Source organism: Amblyomma maculatum, chromosome 10, assembly GCF_055883805.1.
Source record: "Amblyomma maculatum isolate TAMU_Amacu chromosome 10, ASM5588380v1, whole genome shotgun sequence".
NCBI classification, from domain to species: domain Eukaryota; kingdom Metazoa; phylum Arthropoda; class Arachnida; order Ixodida; family Ixodidae; genus Amblyomma; species Amblyomma maculatum.
Genome location: NC_139353.1, coordinates 24,967,332 through 24,986,013, shown reverse-complemented (window position 1 = coordinate 24,986,013; position 18,682 = coordinate 24,967,332). Strand labels below are relative to the sequence as shown.

At 42.2% G+C, this 18,682-nt stretch overlaps 2 protein-coding genes across 3 annotated transcripts in view; one reads left to right on the top strand and one right to left on the bottom strand.

Moving 5' to 3' along the window:
* barr (non-SMC condensin I complex subunit H) overlaps positions 1–18,682 on the bottom strand; it is a 166,717-nt gene that overhangs the window by 16,217 nt on the left and 131,818 nt on the right. Inside the window, exons 1-9 of one of the 2 annotated variants that reach the window (XM_084582279.1) lie at positions 13,881–14,154; positions 13,484–13,672; positions 12,227–12,317; positions 12,058–12,147; positions 11,837–11,966; positions 7,168–7,244; positions 5,505–5,570; positions 4,255–4,420; positions 1,018–1,118 (exon numbers count right to left, since the gene is read on the bottom strand). In XM_084582279.1, coding sequence (XP_084438405.1) covers positions 1,018–1,118; positions 4,255–4,420; positions 5,505–5,570; positions 7,168–7,244; positions 11,837–11,966; positions 12,058–12,147; positions 12,227–12,317; positions 13,484–13,671 — 909 coding nt within the window. In that variant the 5' untranslated portion in view covers position 13,672; positions 13,881–14,154. Of the gene's footprint in view, positions 1–1,017; positions 1,119–4,254; positions 4,421–5,504; positions 5,571–7,167; positions 7,245–11,836; positions 11,967–12,057; positions 12,148–12,226; positions 12,318–13,483; positions 13,673–13,880; positions 14,155–18,682 lie in introns of those variants that run through there. The other variant, XM_084582278.1, reaches the window with a different exon arrangement.
* Positions 14,543–16,781, top strand: LOC146175913 (swi5-dependent recombination DNA repair protein 1 homolog). The gene is made up of 3 exons (XM_084580879.1): positions 14,543–14,948; positions 15,504–15,614; positions 16,538–16,781. The coding sequence occupies exons 1-3, from the start codon at positions 14,889–14,891 to the stop codon at positions 16,715–16,717; spliced, it is 351 nt and encodes a 116-aa protein (XP_084437005.1). The 5' UTR covers positions 14,543–14,888; the 3' UTR covers positions 16,718–16,781.

Genomic DNA, 18,682 nt, shown 5'->3' with positions numbered 1-18,682 from the left:
AATCACAAAGAAAGCGTTACAACAAATGCAATGCTCGAAATACACCGTTTCCATTTCATGGCACATATCATTTGCACAATATCATTTAGTCCCAACATGGGACGCTACTCAGAAATTATTTGAATGTTTCAAAGCGGGAATGCTTGCCAAAAAGAAAAGAAAAGTAACAGTCAACAAAGAAAACAAAGTGCACACTACTTACAAGTTTCTGCTGTAAAATGAAAGGAAAAGAAAGGAATAACACTCTTTAAGGCTGCATCAGTACACACTTTTTGCTTTGAGCTGCACACACCACGATGCATTGCATGGAAACTGGGTGGAGGAGGGTCAGTGCCAGCTTATATATTTGAAATCAACTTTTCTTCCTTTCTTTTTCTTTTTTTTAGATTTGCCAGGAGTGCAAGCTGGAGGGTAGATTTGTACGCAGACACTATACGGTATTTAGACATCATTGCAGCATCAAATAGAAAACAAGAAAGAAAGCATGTTCTTTACAGCTGACTAAACATGCAAAGGCAGGAATCAAATAGTGGGGCAAGCTTAAGGGCTGAAGGATAGAAAGAAAGAACGGTTTTCTAATAAAGACCAAACCAAAATGAAAAACAAGAACCTAATCGAGGATATGTCTGCTACTTGTGTGTTTTAGCTGCAAGACAGAACAGAAGACAAAGAAGAAGCAAGTTCTTCATTGACAGCTCAATGCACTCAGGCAGCAACCAAAGGAAAACTGGGTATGCAATAACTGCAAATGACTCAAATAATATCACAACCTTACAGCCTGCATGGCTAACAAATACTTTTAGCACTTATTTAACCATTTACACACCATTTACTCATTTGCAGACAGTACTGCCCTGTCCAAATAACATGTGCCTGTGACACAGATATGACTGACCGGAAGAATCAAAACTATATAAAGCAAAACATTCAAGCGGAATTTTTAAGTTGCAAAAAATGCTTGACACCCAACAGCTATAGACTGTTCATATGCTATAAGTACAGTGTCGCGATACTCACATCATGTCTTTGAGCTTCAACACTTTCATTGTTCCACATGTAGCCAAGGCGGGCATCGGGACAGATTCCATTTCTGCTTTTCACACATCTCTGCAGGAAACCTGACAAAAAAAGGCACAATTTCAGCACAGCAGTGAAAAAGACAAATTCGCAAACTCAGCTTCATTGCATTTAAAGGTACATTTGCAGACAAATGCCATCTCCTCTAACCCGCATTCTGCACACATTCTTCGTAACACAAAAAGGTGTTAAGAAAAGTGCTCTGCCCATGATGTGCAGACTGGAAACAAGTGGTGCAAAGAGCATTTGAAACCACAATTGGAGACTGCGTAACCTTGCACTACTATGATGCGAGGTTTTTTTTCCCTCCTGCATCAGTTTCAGAGAGCCCCTTGCACTACAGTCAAACCCACTTATAACAATACCGCTTAGAACAATATATTGGATATAACGATGGATTAATGTGGTACTGCCAGCTTTTTTACACTTTCTATGGTAAAATAAACCAGTTATAACAATGCTGCCTAGCGAATTATCGGTTAAAACAATAAAATCTGGTCACATGGAACAACTGTAAGAGAGACAAAAACATGGAAATGCTGCAACCACATCAGTTGAATCAGACACATAATCAGGATGCTTTCCATTCCATCGTCGCTTTCCCTTACTCCTGCAAGCTCATTGAATTCCGTGTCAAGAATTTCTTCAGGAAAGCACGCTTCATTCAGAATGCCAGTGATGCGAAGGTTCACGAAGCTCCTATCGTATTTACTTGCGTAATAAACCCACCTACTTTTGCCACTGAGAATTTAAAAAAAAAGGTTGTGTCTCTTCGTTTCACGCTGTCGCAGCCGACAACGCAATTCTTGGCAGTGTGCCAAGATGCTGCACAGTGATAGTACCATCCTAATGCATATGTACCTTTTGAAGTAATCTCTTGCGGTGAGAAAGAGAGAGATAGAGAGAGAGAGAGAGAGAGAGAGAGAGAGAGAGAGAGAGAGAGAGAGAGGGGGGGGGGGGGGGGGGGGCAAACTTGGCAGAGTGCCAGGGCCCTTAACTGGTAAGCTAGCAGCTACTGGCTCTGCTTGTCTGGTTGCACAAGCGTGCTGATTTTCAGTAGATGCTGCGACTGGGCGCGGTGGGCGCTGTCCACTGCCACAAAATCATTGGAGCGCATGAAGCAGCAAACGCCTTTTGAAGCAAAAAATGAAGGTGTCATGACCGCGGCTGACCATTGTAATTGGTGGGTGGGAGGGTGGATGACTCTCTCCAAAAAAAAATTGTTTTATTTCTGATAATGAACCCTACCCCCAAACTGTCATCAATTTTTCTTGAAAAAAGGTGGGTTCATTACAAGAGTAAATACGGTATGAAATGATAACGGTGACGTGTCGAGACGAATTCTTGCACATTGATGATGCATAGGCATGATGACCAGGAGGCTGCACGAAAGATTCCTTACAAATGACAGGGTTCCGCTGAGACTTCAGTTTTGCTAAATGTTCCTTACTTGGGCATGTGCAGAATTAAGCACCCCACAAGATGTGAACACGTTGTGAAACAGTCAAAGCTAACTGATAGATTTTTCGTGCAATGAAATCAACATTGCAAACTGCTTTCCTGTCAGTAAATTTTCTAAAATTTGTCATTTTTCTTTTTTTGGCATAACCGAGTTATAATAACAATTATTGATTACAAACACAGTAGACGCCAACTTTTCTATGACCTTAGGACAGGGTGGCATACCAAGGTAAAGGAGAAGGCAGCCATGAATGTGGAAGGTGATGCATGGAGTTTCAGAAAAGGCATGGAAAGAGTCAAGTGGAGTTTTAATTGCAAAATAAATTTTCTTTTTTTTTAAGTCTCGAACCCTCTGCCTCAAATTATATTCGTGGTTGCATTACACATTCCAAGGGAAGGAAAGTGTAGCAGGGGGCAGCAGAAAGTTAGCTGGGCAGATGAGGTTAAGAAGTTCGCAGGGTACAAGTAGATGCAGCTAGCACAGGACCGGATTAATTGGAGAAATATGGGAGAGGCCTTCACCCTGCAGTGGGTATAGTCAGGCTGATGATGATGATGATTACCCATATAGTACATGTAAACGTGGGAACAATGATGGGTGCAAAAGTAATCCATTTCTGCCGCTGCTGCTTGCATCGTCCAAAACATTTGAAAGAAGGTGTACTGTACACAGCATTGAACACTGCAGCCTTCCACCATCAGCTACATTTGGCATAGACGCCATGTCATCAGCACATGAGGCCAGTGTCAACCATGCAATGACTGCTTAATATGCTGTGACAGGTCACCACTGAAGCCAAAATGTGATGAAACACCACTGACAAAGCTTGATACAGCATTGCAGCATTGGCAAGAATGTTAGTAAAAAGAGTTAGCATAACTGACTTCGAGCACTAGTGATTCAAGCTCCCTCCCAAGTGGTCACTGGTAACGGTCATTCATATTCATAACGGTCGGCCATTATGACTTAGCTTTAACATCACGGTGCGTGGACGTTTAATGTCCCAAAGCGGCACATGCATCACAAAGGATGCCATACTAAGGAGTGCGAATCAATCTGCGCTCTGTACAATGCACAGGCATTTTTGCATTTCAGCTCAACCAAGATGAGGCAGCCACAGCAGTGTTGATATTGTGTCCTCAAGCTCAGCAGCCCAACACTGCATCTACAACGTTGCAAGTGAAGCTTTACGACTACTGGGGTAAGTTATTGAAGTTTACACGCGCCACCAGCAGAAAATTTAGTAGATACCAAATTATCCCATCAAATCACCTTGCAGTGACCTGTCTTGACAATACTTCCTTTTAGTTGTTTAAAAGAATTCAAGAAGTAAATTCCCATGAGGCCTGCAATCCAACAGTACAGCTAAAAAGACACGATCAATAACACCTGCCTTTGCAGGTGACCAAGTCGATATGGCAAGAAAAAAATTAATCTAGCGAAGCGGACTTTAAAGGAAGAAGGAAAAATGCGATTTGAAAATTTCCAGGTGTACTGTGCCTATGACTAACACAGGACATGGCCAGTGATGGTCATAACAGTACTGAGTAGTAAAGCACTAATAGGTGCCTTTTACACAACCCGGCAGAACAAGCAGTTAAGCAGCAATAATGACATCAGATTTGCACTACAACAAGACCAGATCAGGTCAGAGTTACTATTACTACTAGAGGTACATGGAAGCTGAGCAGTGTGCCTTTAAAGCAATAACTTGCCTACTGGTGCCTTGATCCAGCAGTCTTCGATGCTTTCGTGCTTCCTCGGCGTGTCGAGAAACATGAGCTCCGCTCGGTCACTGAACGAGTTAATGTGGTTCAGGACAAAGCAGTCCGATGTTCCAGTCGTGCTATGGAGCCGGATGTACTCCTGGAGTGGGTCAGCCTAGTAAAGCAAGAGGAGGGGGACAAAAACAATAAAAAAATGCAACATTTACGATGCTTCTTACGATGAGGAGTGGACAACACTACATTAAAACTGCATGGCTACTCATACAGCATGCAGGAACTCAGAAGGTTGCTCAAACGGAACAAGAACAATCAGTTTGCACAAACAAAATAGCTAAATGATTCAATACTCAAAAATTACTTTTCAATATTATGCATAAAGAAGAATTCTAGTAAGCAAACAGGAAAAAGTGCACTTGTCACACCAGACTGAGGAATGGGTATTTAACTAATGCTTAAAATTCATTTCTTTTCATATTCAGCAACCCTGTACCTGTAGGTACACACAACTAAACAAACCACAAAAGCTAGAGTGATGCTAACTAGTTGACATTTCTTTCCTACACACTGTCGTGGCACTTCTTTGAAACCCTCACTTTCATTTATAAGACACGGCTAGAGCCGCAAATATCACAGGCACATGAAATTGATCACAAGTGGTGCCATTTTTCTCTCACAACAGAAAAACATTTTAAGAGCATGAAATCGCAGGATGGGCAAGGTCAGTTCATGCGACATTTCCTGACCGCGACTAATACAATTGGCAACAAACTATGCCTACCTACTGCCTGGTATGACGCTTCAGAGATATGAAATAAAAGGCAAGATACGAGATAAGGGGCAAGAGACAAACCTGAATCTATCCATACTTCGCAGCAACAGAAAGGAAGGAAAAATTTATAAGATACTGTGCAGTGAAAGATTCAGCATTTTTTTTTTTATAGAGGTGAATCATTTGATATCATCACTGCATGCTTATTTTTTAATATTTGTAGAGCAGTCCCAAATTACCTAACGTCACTGCATGCTGACCGACCAGAGCAACGCAGTGATCTGACAATGCTAGCACCACAAAACCAGGAAATGCACCGAATGTCATGTTGCTCTTTGCTGATTACTCCATACACGACAAATGCAACGGGTTTGTGCAAACCATGACGGTCACCACATACCATGGTCCAGCAGCATGCCCCAGTAGTGGGCGAACTTTGTAGGTTAGGTATCGCAAAGGTGACACTTACGGGTCTGGCAGTCTCCAGCTTGTCGAGTGTAATGGTCTTCTCATTCCGGACCAATGTAGAGGCACTCTGACAATGGAGACAAAGCTAATTACTATATCTATGCAACTGAAATACTCGGAATCCATCAGAAAAGGCCTAAGAGCCATGCTTTTCAACAAAACAAAGTAGCTTGCATATGAAAGCTTGTATATAAATATAGAAATATTATGCAAAAAGAAAAGTTAATGACTCTGAAAAGAGCCCAGGCCTCTTCCAAGACATTTTTAGGGTCCAGATCTTAATTGCCTCCTCCTGGGTTTCATTTTATCAATTTTCAGCGTTTTACTAGTTAATGTAACTGACCACCTGTCAGTTACAGCAGGTTGTAGTAGAGTGAAGTGCCACCTGCAATGGCTAACAAGTAGCTGACTGGATTGGTGAAAATCCCCTCTATATTTAGGGAAGAGGGAAGCAGGAAAGAGGCACTGGGAGATCTGGTGAGAGTGGAGAAATGAACAATCGAAGGGTGGCTACTGCTGTATGAGAAGGTAACACTGAGGGCTGAAAAATGCCTAACCAGAGGGTGGTGCTAAAAGAAGCCAAAAGGTGACTGCCAGGAAACCAGAAGGGAATGGTGAAAGCAGACGAGCGCACAACAGCAGGGTGAGAACGAAACAAGGAGGAATGGGATGTGGCTGGAGAGTGAGCAGGGCAGTGGTGAAAGAGGAAACAGCATAAGCGTAACATGGAAGAGGAGGGTATGGCGGGGGACAGGTAACTATCATACGCAGTTTTCACCGGCTGATGTGTAACATGTGGTGTTTAAATATGATTGCGAGGGAGAGAAATGAGCCCACATAGCTTACACACCCCTCAATACAAGATCAACAAGGCACTGCCAGCAGGTGCCATGCCAACGCCTCCATTAAAGCAATAACTAGGAAAGGATTGTCAGTTGAAGGGTGCTTACATGCTGGAAAACAATGGGCAAATATTTACATGCGGCTCTCTCAATCCTTTTCCTCAGCATATCAGAAAATCGAAATGCCTGGAGAGCTGTGTTCAAATTTCGCATTACTGGGCATTGTAATCATTGGCCAATTCTGAGTTTAAGATAACTATATAACCACCTGTCAACAGCCTTGCAAAACCTTCCCAGCCCAAGCACCTGGCTTCTGGGCTACGCTGCACAGCTTGAAATCAAACTTTTTGGGCCTTTTACTTTTGACTAAAATGGGCTTGAATGGAGAGTGGAAAAGAATAGAGTAAGAATCAACAACCGTTTTCTTTCACTGAAGGCTTCCTGTTTGGAGTGCCCTATTTGAGGGAATAATTAAAGCTACCTAAAAAACATGCAATCTGAAGTTTATATCTCAGAAGTCATTAGACAGGCACTTCATGATTCACTGCTTCGCAACTGGCAATATGCATGAATTTATCACGGCCCAAAATGACGCTAGATTACCGTAAAGATTGCCCTAAATGGTTAAAGAAACACAAGGACAGTCTCCTTACTGTGTTGCACTGTTGTGCTATGCTGTAAGTTGATTTAAAAGAACTGTGGACTGCCAGCAGTCTAAAGGGCTACAAGCTCATCAGTCAGCCATGCTATGAGAGATCCACACACATGGGCCATCTGTAATGTCTCTCTCACTACATCCATGCACACAACACAACCACTTACGCGAGTCTTGGCTTTTTTTGCAGGCGTTTTGCTAGGTGCTTGCGGCTGGTCAGGATTATCCTCGTCTTCTTCGTTGCCTAAAATGAAGCAAGACATCTACAATAAGCAAGGATCAAAAAAGATGTTTGCATAAAAACTACACACATGAACTTGCCACGGCTTAACACAATAAATGTATGGATCTATTTTTTTTTTTGAAACAAAATGATTTTTTGGTAAGAACACTATAGGACATCGAGAACAATTTGAAGAATTTGAAGATGAGCCCTTTAGTGAAGACCTTGCTGCAGCTGACTTTACTAGCTTCAAAAATCTGTCAGAGCGGATTTACTTAAAGCATGGTCCCAACTGATGGCCCCTCACCGCAGCATATGGTGGAAAATTGGGTGGTAAATTGATGAGCGGAATTCAGTTCTAGTTTCAGCTTCAGCTCACCTCTGCCACCATCAGATGCCACTGATGTCGCGTCTACACGTTGAGCAGAGTGTTCACCTATTCTCGATCTCATGAAGCCCGTGAATTTAGGAGTGTGAGATTGCAAAAATAAATATCTCTCAGTCTCTAATAGAGCAATGACTTCAAGCACACAATTGCACTATGCACCGCACACGGGAGGCTTAGCTGGCCCCAAACATACACACCAGCAGCTGCAATAAGAAAACGAAATGCAACCAGCTAAAGCCACTTTGGCTTTAGCTAAATTTGGCTTATACCTCTGTCACACGGACAGTTTCAATGTACATTGGGTCGATGGAGATTGAACTCAATAGCGATCGGCCACTGCCACACGGCAGTTTTCAATGACTATTGAACTCGCCATTGACTCAATGAGGTTCGCGAATGGCCATTGGAATGCCAAAGAGCATTGAGAGCAGCCCCGCATTCACACTAAGGTGAAACACAAGATATACATTTTAAAAAAGCAAGCCATCTCCTGGATTACATTATTTAGAATACATTAATCAGCTCAACAAGGGAGTCAAAATGATCGCTCTCGAGAATGTGCGGTGTTCAGATGTAAACAAACTGACGCTGTTCTAGGTGTTCTGTGGCAGTGCGGCATGCTGCGGCGTTTCGCTCATGTTCGCCCTTTACCACGCTTTGCGACAAATGAGACCAAGAAGGGCCCACATGTGCTTCTAGCGATAGCAACCTGTGCCAGCATCGCTGGCGCAAAATGAATGCGGTGATTGCACATCGTTCATTGTCATTCCATCGTTGCTTGCCTGTGATGCCTGTGGTTTATGCTAAGCTGTGAGGTATTTGAATACCCTTCTCTGAGCGAACTTTCATTTAAATATAGCACTTAGTGCGATATCCGCCTCGTATTATCCTGTTTCACTTCATATTTTTACTGGATGTTGTTACCCGTGGCACCATCTGTCGGATCACACTCTCACTAGTCAATGGTCATTGAAATTTGCCGTGTGGCCATGGTGCATCTCGATGACCCTCAAAAATTTCAATGGCCATTCACACAATGGGCATTCAGATTGTTCGTGTGACAGAGGTATTAAGTTGATGGCTCAGCCAATGTCATTAGTGCGATTGTCGACGGTGATGCTAGCGATTACAGTATAACTTAAGATCATGCGGTGCCAGTTTTACAAAAGCCATTCTTGTGCACGCAGTCAATTTATCAAGAGAACTGAGGCAGCAGTCGTACAATTGGAAAGCTCAGTCAAAAATACAGTCACAAAGGCAAATCAGGAGAGGGTTGTCAGGTATGCTACCACCATACGACCATTCAGGCGGATTGATCCCGAAGCCTCTTTTGGCCCCGGTGTGAAGATTTTGAAGAACTGAACAGTGAGAAAAGATCCAAACCCTTTTTTTTAATAACAGGTTTGTCTTTTGCTGCCGAACAGATATGCATACAGATGCATTTACAGCCGGAAACATTAGAGTTAAGCAACCTTCCAGCCAATCTAATCAAATTTATGAAGTTAAGACCAGAAAGAGCTCTATTACTATTATAGCCCAGCCACGAAAATCTGCACCCAAGAAACTGCCGTGACGCACCAAAGCTTCCTAAGAAAAAGAAAGGGGACGGCAAGTGGTGATGATGGAGACGTCGAATTAACATTCCCATCACTTGTAGCCCCTAAAAGCTCCATTTTCTTTGAGAGTAGAGTCTCTGCCATTATAATGCACAACTCTATAGATACACGCAGACTTTAATTTGTCCTCAATGTCCTGGAATAAAAAATTCATCTCCAGCTCCTGCTCTTGTGTGAGGAATACATCAGCACGTGCGCGAGTATCACCATAAATTTAGTATGGCATTGCATGGAGTTCGACTTTGCGAAGCTGCGCACAAGCTATAGGTGGCGTGCAAAGTGACAGCCATGCCGCAGGTAACAAGTTCGCTAAGTGCACCCAGGTATGAAGCCAGCAGCAACAGCTGCTCGCCGTGTATTCTTCTACAGTCGTCACACTGTGAATTCAATTTTTCCACAGTGTTTATATTCCGATAGAAGAAGCATCTGCTGCCAATGATCTCTGAAACTAACTTTGGGGCATCTACACTCAAGAAATGAACTGCGTATCGAATTCACTTGTCCCCAGCTGAGCGATCTCATTGTTTGATCACATTTTATGTAACCGAGTCACTTTACTTCTATCTTATATTTCTATATCAAAAAGTTGCAATGAACTGTCAGGTATTCACAAGCATTCATAGTTTGGTACAAGCAGTAAAACAGCTTGTTAACTCATCAGAGCTGTTAGTAGTTCACTCTTGTAGAACAGTGCTGTGAATTTTTGTAACGCCTAATTTTTCATTTTCATAAGTCTTCAGTGCAATAGTAAATATGGAGGCGATTGACGTGGGACACAGGACAAAATTAATGAAGCTATGTGCACTAAGCGCATGGTATGTGCATTCACCGGTCACATGCAGCATGCTGAGAATACTCACTAAATATACCTGGCTTATGCTTTATGGAGCATAAAATTTACCAAAATAGAAGTGCTCGCCCTATTGTGTTACTAAATTTACGAGTGTACTGTGATGAACTAAAATTTGCGTGATGCAGCTCTTGGTAAAAATTTCATTTCTCATGGCCAGGCAAACCAGGTCAAAGAAAAGCACAGATACATGAGCAGACATGTAATTCATCCGCTTTAATTGAATACTACCTTGCTGGCTACAGGAGCAGCACAAAAATAGTTTCTTTTATGCAAATTTCGATCCAGAAAACTTTTCTCTACGACCGTACTTGCTGTGAATGTGACATTGGCACCAGTGCATCCTGTATGCAGTTGTCTGCTAGAGCTGTGCATTCCGAATAAAAAATCTAATGAATTCGGCCAATGAAGCAAGCGTTCCTCGCACGGTGTAATGGCAGGCAGGTTGCATCTCGCCGAGATGCCACAGGAGCTACACTTAAATGAAAAAAGGAAAAGTGAAAGAACAGTGATTTCCCAAGTAATGCTATGAGTAAAGCAAAGCCAGTGAGTCTGGACTTTACACTGTACTACAGCTGGCTGTTTACTGCTCGTTTGCAGATGGCATTTGGCATGTAAGTGAAATCGTTTCTCCCAGATGGCTGTAGCATCAGCAATGATCTCAGTTCTACATAGGGGATTACCTCTTCTGCTGCACACCATAGTGAAAGCAACTGGCAGAAAGCGGAAGCAAAAAATTGCAGTTACAAACATCGGCTATCACTCGCAGCGACACATGAACCATGGCAGGTGGCCTCCCAAGTTAACTTTCAAGATCGCTCGACGGCCTTAAGTGCTTCCTCTATAGGCAGTGCACGAGCATATAGTGGTAGGCCTTGGGCTAATTTAAACCATCTCAAGTTCTTTAATGTATACTGACATCGCATTATAATATAAACGGATGATCTGTAATAAGGAAGCAATTACTAACATCCACCCAAGCACAGCCAAACAGCTAAAAAGTAGTTATTGATCGAGTCGTTATTGATGGAGTTATTAATCAATTCGCTCTCACCATCTGATCTGCTGACCGTCCTGGTTAGCTCAGTTGGTAGAGCAACTGCCCCAGAAAGGCGGTGATCCCGGGTTCGATCCACGGACAAGGACAAATTTTTCTTGAACTACAAAGTTTCTGAGAAAGCTACCTATATGGCTTTCCTTTGTAGCCGTATGGCTGCGCTTAGGTGGATGTTAATGAGTAATTATTCCCTTATTACAAATCTATGCCACCTTGGTTGATTCCCCTAAATATTCAATCAAATGGATGGTCTGTATTATGGAGTTTAACTTCCCGAAGTAACTCAGGCTATGAAGAAAACACAGGGACACTTTGCTTCTCGCCTTGATCGAAAAGTGGGCACTGCGACCAGAATCGAACCTGTGTCCTTTGGATAAGCAGTCAGCCACCCTAACACCTGAGCTACCACGGCAGGGCACACTATAAATGGGAGCGTTTAGTACTTCACCTGAATCGACATGCAGCTGTTAAAGCTAGGTTAGATCACATGGCCTTGGCAACAGCAGCCAAAAGTGTAGCCACCATGGCAGGCTCAAAAATTTAGTACAGATGTTGAAAGGAAACTTCTGGCTCCTTAAAGTTCATTATTTAGCAGCAACGAACAATGATCAACCCTACTGCAAGGACATATATGGGCCACGAAATAAATTTCTTTATAGCACCATATCAAGCATGCATAACAAAAGGAAGGCTTAGAATTACCTTTCAGATCCCGTTTTCTTAGCTTTGAAGAGACTCCTAGTTCTCCAGCAATATGCAACGCTTCGGAATGCACGTGGTCCACACGATGCGCGTAGATCTTTGCACTTGCATCAAGCGTACAACCTGCGCTCTGAGAAACAGGATGCAAACAGATCGCCATGTTAACATGAACAGTTAGTCTCACAATGGGAATGAAAAAATCAAATAAAAAGGATTCTAACCTGAAAGTTTGTCGATCCATCTTTTTCTTCCAAAACCTTTTTCAAAAGGTCAATTAGGTGAAGGTGAAATGCATTCTTGATTGTTATTTTCTGAAAGACGAAATTCACCGAACAGTCACCCAAGACAGCTCAGTAGTATTCCTCTTCACGATTGCGAAAAAAAACTCACGTTTTCGTTGGACAGACGGATGCAATTGGCATAGTGTTCAGCCAATTGAACATCTGAAAATGTAGGCGGGCCCAATCCCACTGACTTGCGTCTGAAAAGTCACATATATATGGAAAAAAAAGGGAAGGGAGGGGGGGGGGGGGGGGGGGGGGGGCTAAAACAACCACCATGCCCAGAGCACATGGAAAAGCGACTGTGGCGAAGAACTTGTGTACCAGGTCATTCGCACATTCGCACATTCACAAAGAATTAAAGAGCACTGCAGAATCTGCATTGGAGTAATGCGAAAGCACGGATGCTATTCACTTCTTGTTCACCCATTTCAGTCTTCGGTACTTCTAAATTGCGCGCCAATCTCTTCCTATGCCCTTTTTGGCTCTACTTCCGGTTGCGTGACGTCACATTCTCTATGTCACATTAATTCACTTCTTGTTTACCCATTTTAGTCTTCGGTACCGTCAAATTATGCACCAATTCTTTCCTATGCCCTTTTTCGGCTCTACTTCCGGTTGCGTGACATCACATTCTTGACGTCACACTAATTGACTGCCTTAATTAACTACTTTAGTTTTTGGTACTTTCAAATTGCGCACCAATCCCTTCCTATGCACCTTTTTTGACTCTACTTCAGGTTGCGTGACGTCACCTTATGTCGCCTTGACTGATTTAATTAACTAATTTAGTATTTGATACATTCAAATGTGGCGTCAAGCCATTGGCTTATGAGACCATTTTTGCCTTTACTTTTACATTTTCTGCCTCTCATTAATTACCTAATTAACTTATTGGCCTAATTATTTTTTGGCAACAACATTACGTCACCCTCTATTGATTGACGCCACTCATTAACCTCTACCATTTCTCAATTGGGTTATGGGGTTTAACAAACCAAACCAAACCAAACCATTTCTCAATTGCTCACAACTGCTGCGGACACGATTTTGCGGGCGCGGTCTGCAGACAGAAATCTGTGAACATAGCGAAGTAATGCTTTCGCATTAAAAAATAAGGCTACATGCATCGCTGTTGGGTTGCTTGCGAACAAGGTTATCGAATAAAGTTATTCCGTTTATATCGTGCTTTCAAGCTTTTGAATGCAGGGGTACACCTCTGACCCTGTCCACACCTTACGAAACCACTCAAGAGCCACAACTTTTTCGCGCAGCGTTGACATTTTCCAAGTCTTTTTTTCCCCTTATAGTTACGACAACTGAACTTACAGAAATAAGAAAGCACGCGGTTCAAAAGGCCACCTACCCCTTTCCCGGAGTTCCGGGAGATTCCATATGCTGCGCATGAAGTTCTTGCAGCAGTTCCTGCTGACGGCAGTGTCTTTCGGCATTGTCGTCATTTGGCTCTTCCAACGCCGAATCCCCGTAGAAACTGGGGCGTGCATTCCTCGTTTGTCTTCGCGACGGAGTCTTCGTCGCCTCCGGAATTCTCATTCTGGAAGGTAGGCAATTCTTCGAATGCGGCTTTCAAATGCAGCAAGCAAGCGAATTAGTTAAACGGCGACACGGTTCACAGGCCCATTTCCATGCATGAACTACGCAGACGAGCTCACAATAACGCGCGTAGTGCGTTGCGTGCGAAAGTTGGCCACAAAAAGTACGGTACACAAAATCGTGTTCATCGGCAGTCTGTCTTTACTTACTTGCAGAATATCAGCAACTTTGTTCACCAGCAGCAAGTACCGTCCCATTCAACAAAAACCGCCGTCTGCAATGAGTCCGTCCGAAACCGACTCGCGCATTGGCGCCTTTTTGAACGAAAACGAAATATGTCTCAAGTAACGTGCGTTTTACAAAGAAATGAGCCTAAGGTAATACAAATATTACCAAAAAGCTCTGAAATTTTCATATACAAGCACAACTGCGCAAATAAGAAGTAGGTATCTCTCTCTGTACAAAACTACTTTTCCTCTCGCAATGATATTTATGCGCACCACAGCGCACCAGCTACAGGCTACAGATACAGGAGGCACTGCACCAGCTTATTTAACTTCACAAAATAAATATTACTTATGAAGCCGCATGAAATAAAACGACAGCCCTTTCGCTTTGATACTGGTGCTTTGGAAGTTTGTCACTTTATTCAGAAGAGCATTGTCTCCTATCATGCCCTCTATGATGTCTCCTGTTGATCTCTCTGTTACCCTCCTCTTCCCACATTCCACATCCATGTTATCCATTAACAACTAAAATATTAGTTTAATTTATTATTACTTTCTCAAAATTGCGTATGCTTTTATTGTTTTTATGTCTCAAAGAATTTTAAACCACTACAAGAATTCAATTAACGTTGATGATGATAGTGGATGGTCGTTTATTTGAAAAGGTTTGAGTGGTTTGAGTTTCAAATCGCATAAGTACTCATACGATTTTAGTGAGTAGTTTAAGGTTTTTGAGCTAAGGACCGAAGCTAAAGTACCGAAGCTCGCTACTGAATTGGATTTACCAACCATTGTTACGAACTCTTGCGGCGGGCAACCCAAAGTTGTACACCAACGCGCGCTTCGCGTCAAATATGAGTAACATAACTGGGGTTCACCGCTTACAGTTATTGTTCCGCGCAAGTTGGTTACAAAAGCTGCTCTAATAATAACAAGGCTCGTATGCGTTTCCAGTAACGCGTGTTGCCGAAGCTTTTGTACCTTTTCAGCATGGATAAGACGCCGACACTGAAACCGAGCGTTCCTCGAACGGAAGGATCAAATGCGATGGTAAATGTTTTTAATATCTGCATTTATGGAGAGTTTGATCTGGTTTTGATAAATGAATGCATGTTACACACGTCTCACGTTGTCTTGTGACAAGTAGCTAGACGTCTCACACGAACACTTTCATCCTTATGAACTCTGCATGCATTCAACTCAATGCACGTCGAGGTTGTCACACGGCAACTTTCAAGTGCAATTGAGCCCGAGCCTGCTTGGCTCGAAGCGCACCCTCAAGCGTTCTTCAGTTTTCAAGCATATTCGAGAGCGGTTTGAGCGGGTGTCGTCACTCTCGGCATCTCTTAACGCACACGAAGGAAACTTCTGAGTGGCCATTCAAAACGGTCGTGTACAGCACCGGATACTCCACGGATGCTCCGTTTTCAACATCATAAACAACATATAGTAATTCCTCGGGTAATTTGTGTGCTTCGCTCAATACAACGAAGGAAGTTAAGTGCGCTCTTGCAGTAAATGAGCTACAGTAATGTACTTCAGCGAACATTTCAAATGTATGAACATCACATTGCTTCACGGCATGTCTTCCCTCCTGTGATGCAGGAAAATGACCCAGCCTTGCTGCGGAAAGCCATTGCAGAGGTACAGCAAGAAGTGACCCGCAAAGAAGGCACCCTAAGACAGCTCAACATAGTGAAAGCTCATAGGAAAAAGGTAGAGATTCATCAGGCTATCTTCCTCAACAGTATAATTTGGAATCATAAGGTAGTGAATTTTGACGATCATCTGTGTTCTACGCAATGATCAGCTCTCTGTAGAGTGAATATATGAACAATAATAACAGTACACTAATTCACGATAATAGTTCTTGTATAACAGAGTTAAGAAGGCTTGTAAGTTCTGTCCTCTGTGTTATAGTGGTGCATCTTTGTAAAAGAAGCAAACACTCGGCTTATGCATAATGATGGTCTGTTATGCTTTGCCTTCTATTGCACTACCTATTAGGAGGCGGATAAGGTGACAGTCTATTGATCACAGGAGCTGTCAGCTTGTTTATATCTACTGGGTGGGCTACTCCAGAGATCAGGGTAATGGCACCATCAAGCTATGTCAAACTCAGCAGTGGGCAAAGCAGCTGGTAGTGTCAAATCCAACTCCTAGCAGGAAGAAAAACTGGCAGCAGACAAAGAACTTCTTTATATTGCTATCAACTGCTAGGCAGGCTAGCTGCGCCTATTGATAAGATATTAATTTTCATTATCCTGAACAATGCATGGACCGTGAAGCAAAGGAATGAACATGCACAATACACTGCTAGAGAGCATGCATGTCCTGTTGATCTCGGGCAACATCCAGACAGTCAAAGAGACCGTAAAAGTCGTTCTGTAAATGAGTCCACATGTTTCTCATGCACATTGCCTTACTTCCTCCCTGCTAGTAAAAGTCTTGTCAGGGACCCTCATGCAAATTTTATGCTTCACTTTCAAATTATGACCCTCGATTGACCTGAAATTCCAACTCCTACATTTAGTGCACATCCGCTTCAGCTAGGAACTGTAGACAGAATAGCTATTTTGTACCATCTCCATCCACTATGCACTTAGAGTGAGTGCCAGAAATATGTCTTTACTATGCAGAACCAAGAGGAGCCAATTGACGACCTGATTGACCAGTGGCGTTCGGCAGCTCAGCAGGCCATTTTAGATTTGCAACAGAATATGCCTGACCCCAAGCCGGGCCTGAAGGATATCCTCTCCCAGTTTCAGATTGAGCATTCTGCAATCGGCTACGATGAGGATGAGGACTGCTTTCTGTAGGTTGACAATTGTGAGTTTGTGGCTAAGTCTGGTCACAAACATAAATAAAGCATTTTGTTGACATTGTTCATAGATAATTTTTCCTGCTGGTATTTCTTGCGGTTAGTCACATACCATACAGGTTAAGTAGAGGTGGATGAATGAGACAACTTAGAGTCTCACAATCTTGAATTTTTAAGTTTTGCAGTGTCAACTAAATCTGTGGCAGCAAAATATGAGCCATTATGAAACAGTTTTGAAACGCATGCTATAGAAAGCAACAGCAACACACACATACTAAACACCTTTTTACAATTTGAGAACTTACTTATCAGCATGACAGACTACAGAGGTGTTTTGCTCATGAAGTGTTTGGGGCATGTGTTCAGGTAATGATGATCACAGTGGAATCATGAAATTTTTTTTTTTTCATGCCAAGGTTTTCTATACAAAGCAATCAGCTTTAGTCTTCCAGTAAAACTGACTTTCTTTACCAAAATCTTGAATGTCATATGAGGTGAAAAATGGCAACTTTTTGTGATTTTGATGACATGTTGCACTCAACAAATCCTACTAATTCAGACTTTATCTGCATATGCATACTGAACACTTTGATGGATGAAGCTCTGAAAAGAAAATAAGGCTTACAGGCTATAATTTGTTCTACATCTAGGCTGTCCTACTGCAGTAAATGCAGAACATTCCTTTATCTAGTTCGTTATATTTCTTTTGCTCCACTTGTTCTGCAGGAGTTTCTGTAGAAGGCCTTGTATTTTATATGAAATCCTGGCATTGTATTGTGTGCCACACAGTCAGGTGCAGAAGTAAACACTGCAGGCAAGCTGTATGTACATTTCTGGCAAATGCTGCAGTACATGTTTTTGTGTGCAAGGTATGTTATCAAACTCATGACATTATCTTTTGTGTTGTTATTCAGGTGAACAGGGCACCAACAAAAGTGTAATGCATTCTGTGGGCACTATCAGCTTTGTCATCTTTTTATACTGTTAACAAGGGCATCTGGACATTAATGGTATTCTGCTAAGGTACCTAAATTTTATTTTTATTTATTTGTACATACTGCAGCTCCATCTGGAGCTATAGCAGGAGTAGGGTGGGGGAGTGCATATTTAAAGAAATGACAAAAGAAAAAATGTAAGGTGATCATACAGTACAATATCGACAAACAATCGGGCAAACAATCAAACAAAAGCAGAAACAAACTAATCATTGAATTCAGGTTATAAAGAGAGTGATTAACAGTGGCTGATTGCCCTAACAAATTCATGCAATGGGAGGGAACGATGGGATCCAGGTATTCTGTTCCATGCCTCAATCGTACGAGGGAAAAAACTGTGTAAATGTATCACTTCTGGCAAAATAGGTGCTGAGGTTTAGTTCATGATAATTCCTTGTGGATGTGCGATGCGCTAGATTAATATAACTGGTAGATGACAGCCGATAATGACCATGTACGATGCAGTAAAAAAATTTCAAGGATTCAGCTTGCTGGCGACTTGATAATGTTGTTAGGTGCAATGAAGGAAGGGCGGAAGTGGGCAAAAAATTCTGGTGATTACTGATGAAAAATGAAACAAACAGCTTTTTTTTTAACACTTTCGATCTGGTAGATATCAGTTGGTTTATGAGGATTCAATATAACGCAAGCATAATCAAGTACGGGAAGGATTAACGATTTGTACATCAATAACTGTACGTCACATGGAGCTTGAGCTAAGTTACGTCTCAGATAACCTAATTTCTTAAGGGCTTTACTGCAAATTAAATCAATATGTTTTGACCAAGATAAGTTAGTAGTGAAAGTAATGCCCAGATACTTATATTCAGAAACCCTTTCCAGTGATATGCTGTTAATTGAATAGGCAAAAACAGAGGGCGATGAACTATTATAAAATGACTTTAATACAGACTTACGAAACCATTCAGAAAATGTAACAAGTGATTCGTTAAGACGATAAATGATGG

What these genes read in the sequence shown, in the direction of transcription:
- LOC146175913 (XM_084580879.1), top strand. Translation starts at nt 14,889, where the DNA reads ATGGATAAGACGCCGACACTGAAACCGAGCGTTCCTCGAACGGAAGGA. An exon ending in CGGAAGGATCAAATGCGATG is followed by an intron (nt 14,949 to 15,503) that starts GTAAATGTTTTT and finishes CCTGTGATGCAG; the next exon opens with GAAAATGACCCAGCCTTGCT. An exon ending in TGAAAGCTCATAGGAAAAAG is followed by an intron (nt 15,615 to 16,537) that starts GTAGAGATTCAT and finishes TTTACTATGCAG; the next exon opens with AACCAAGAGGAGCCAATTGA.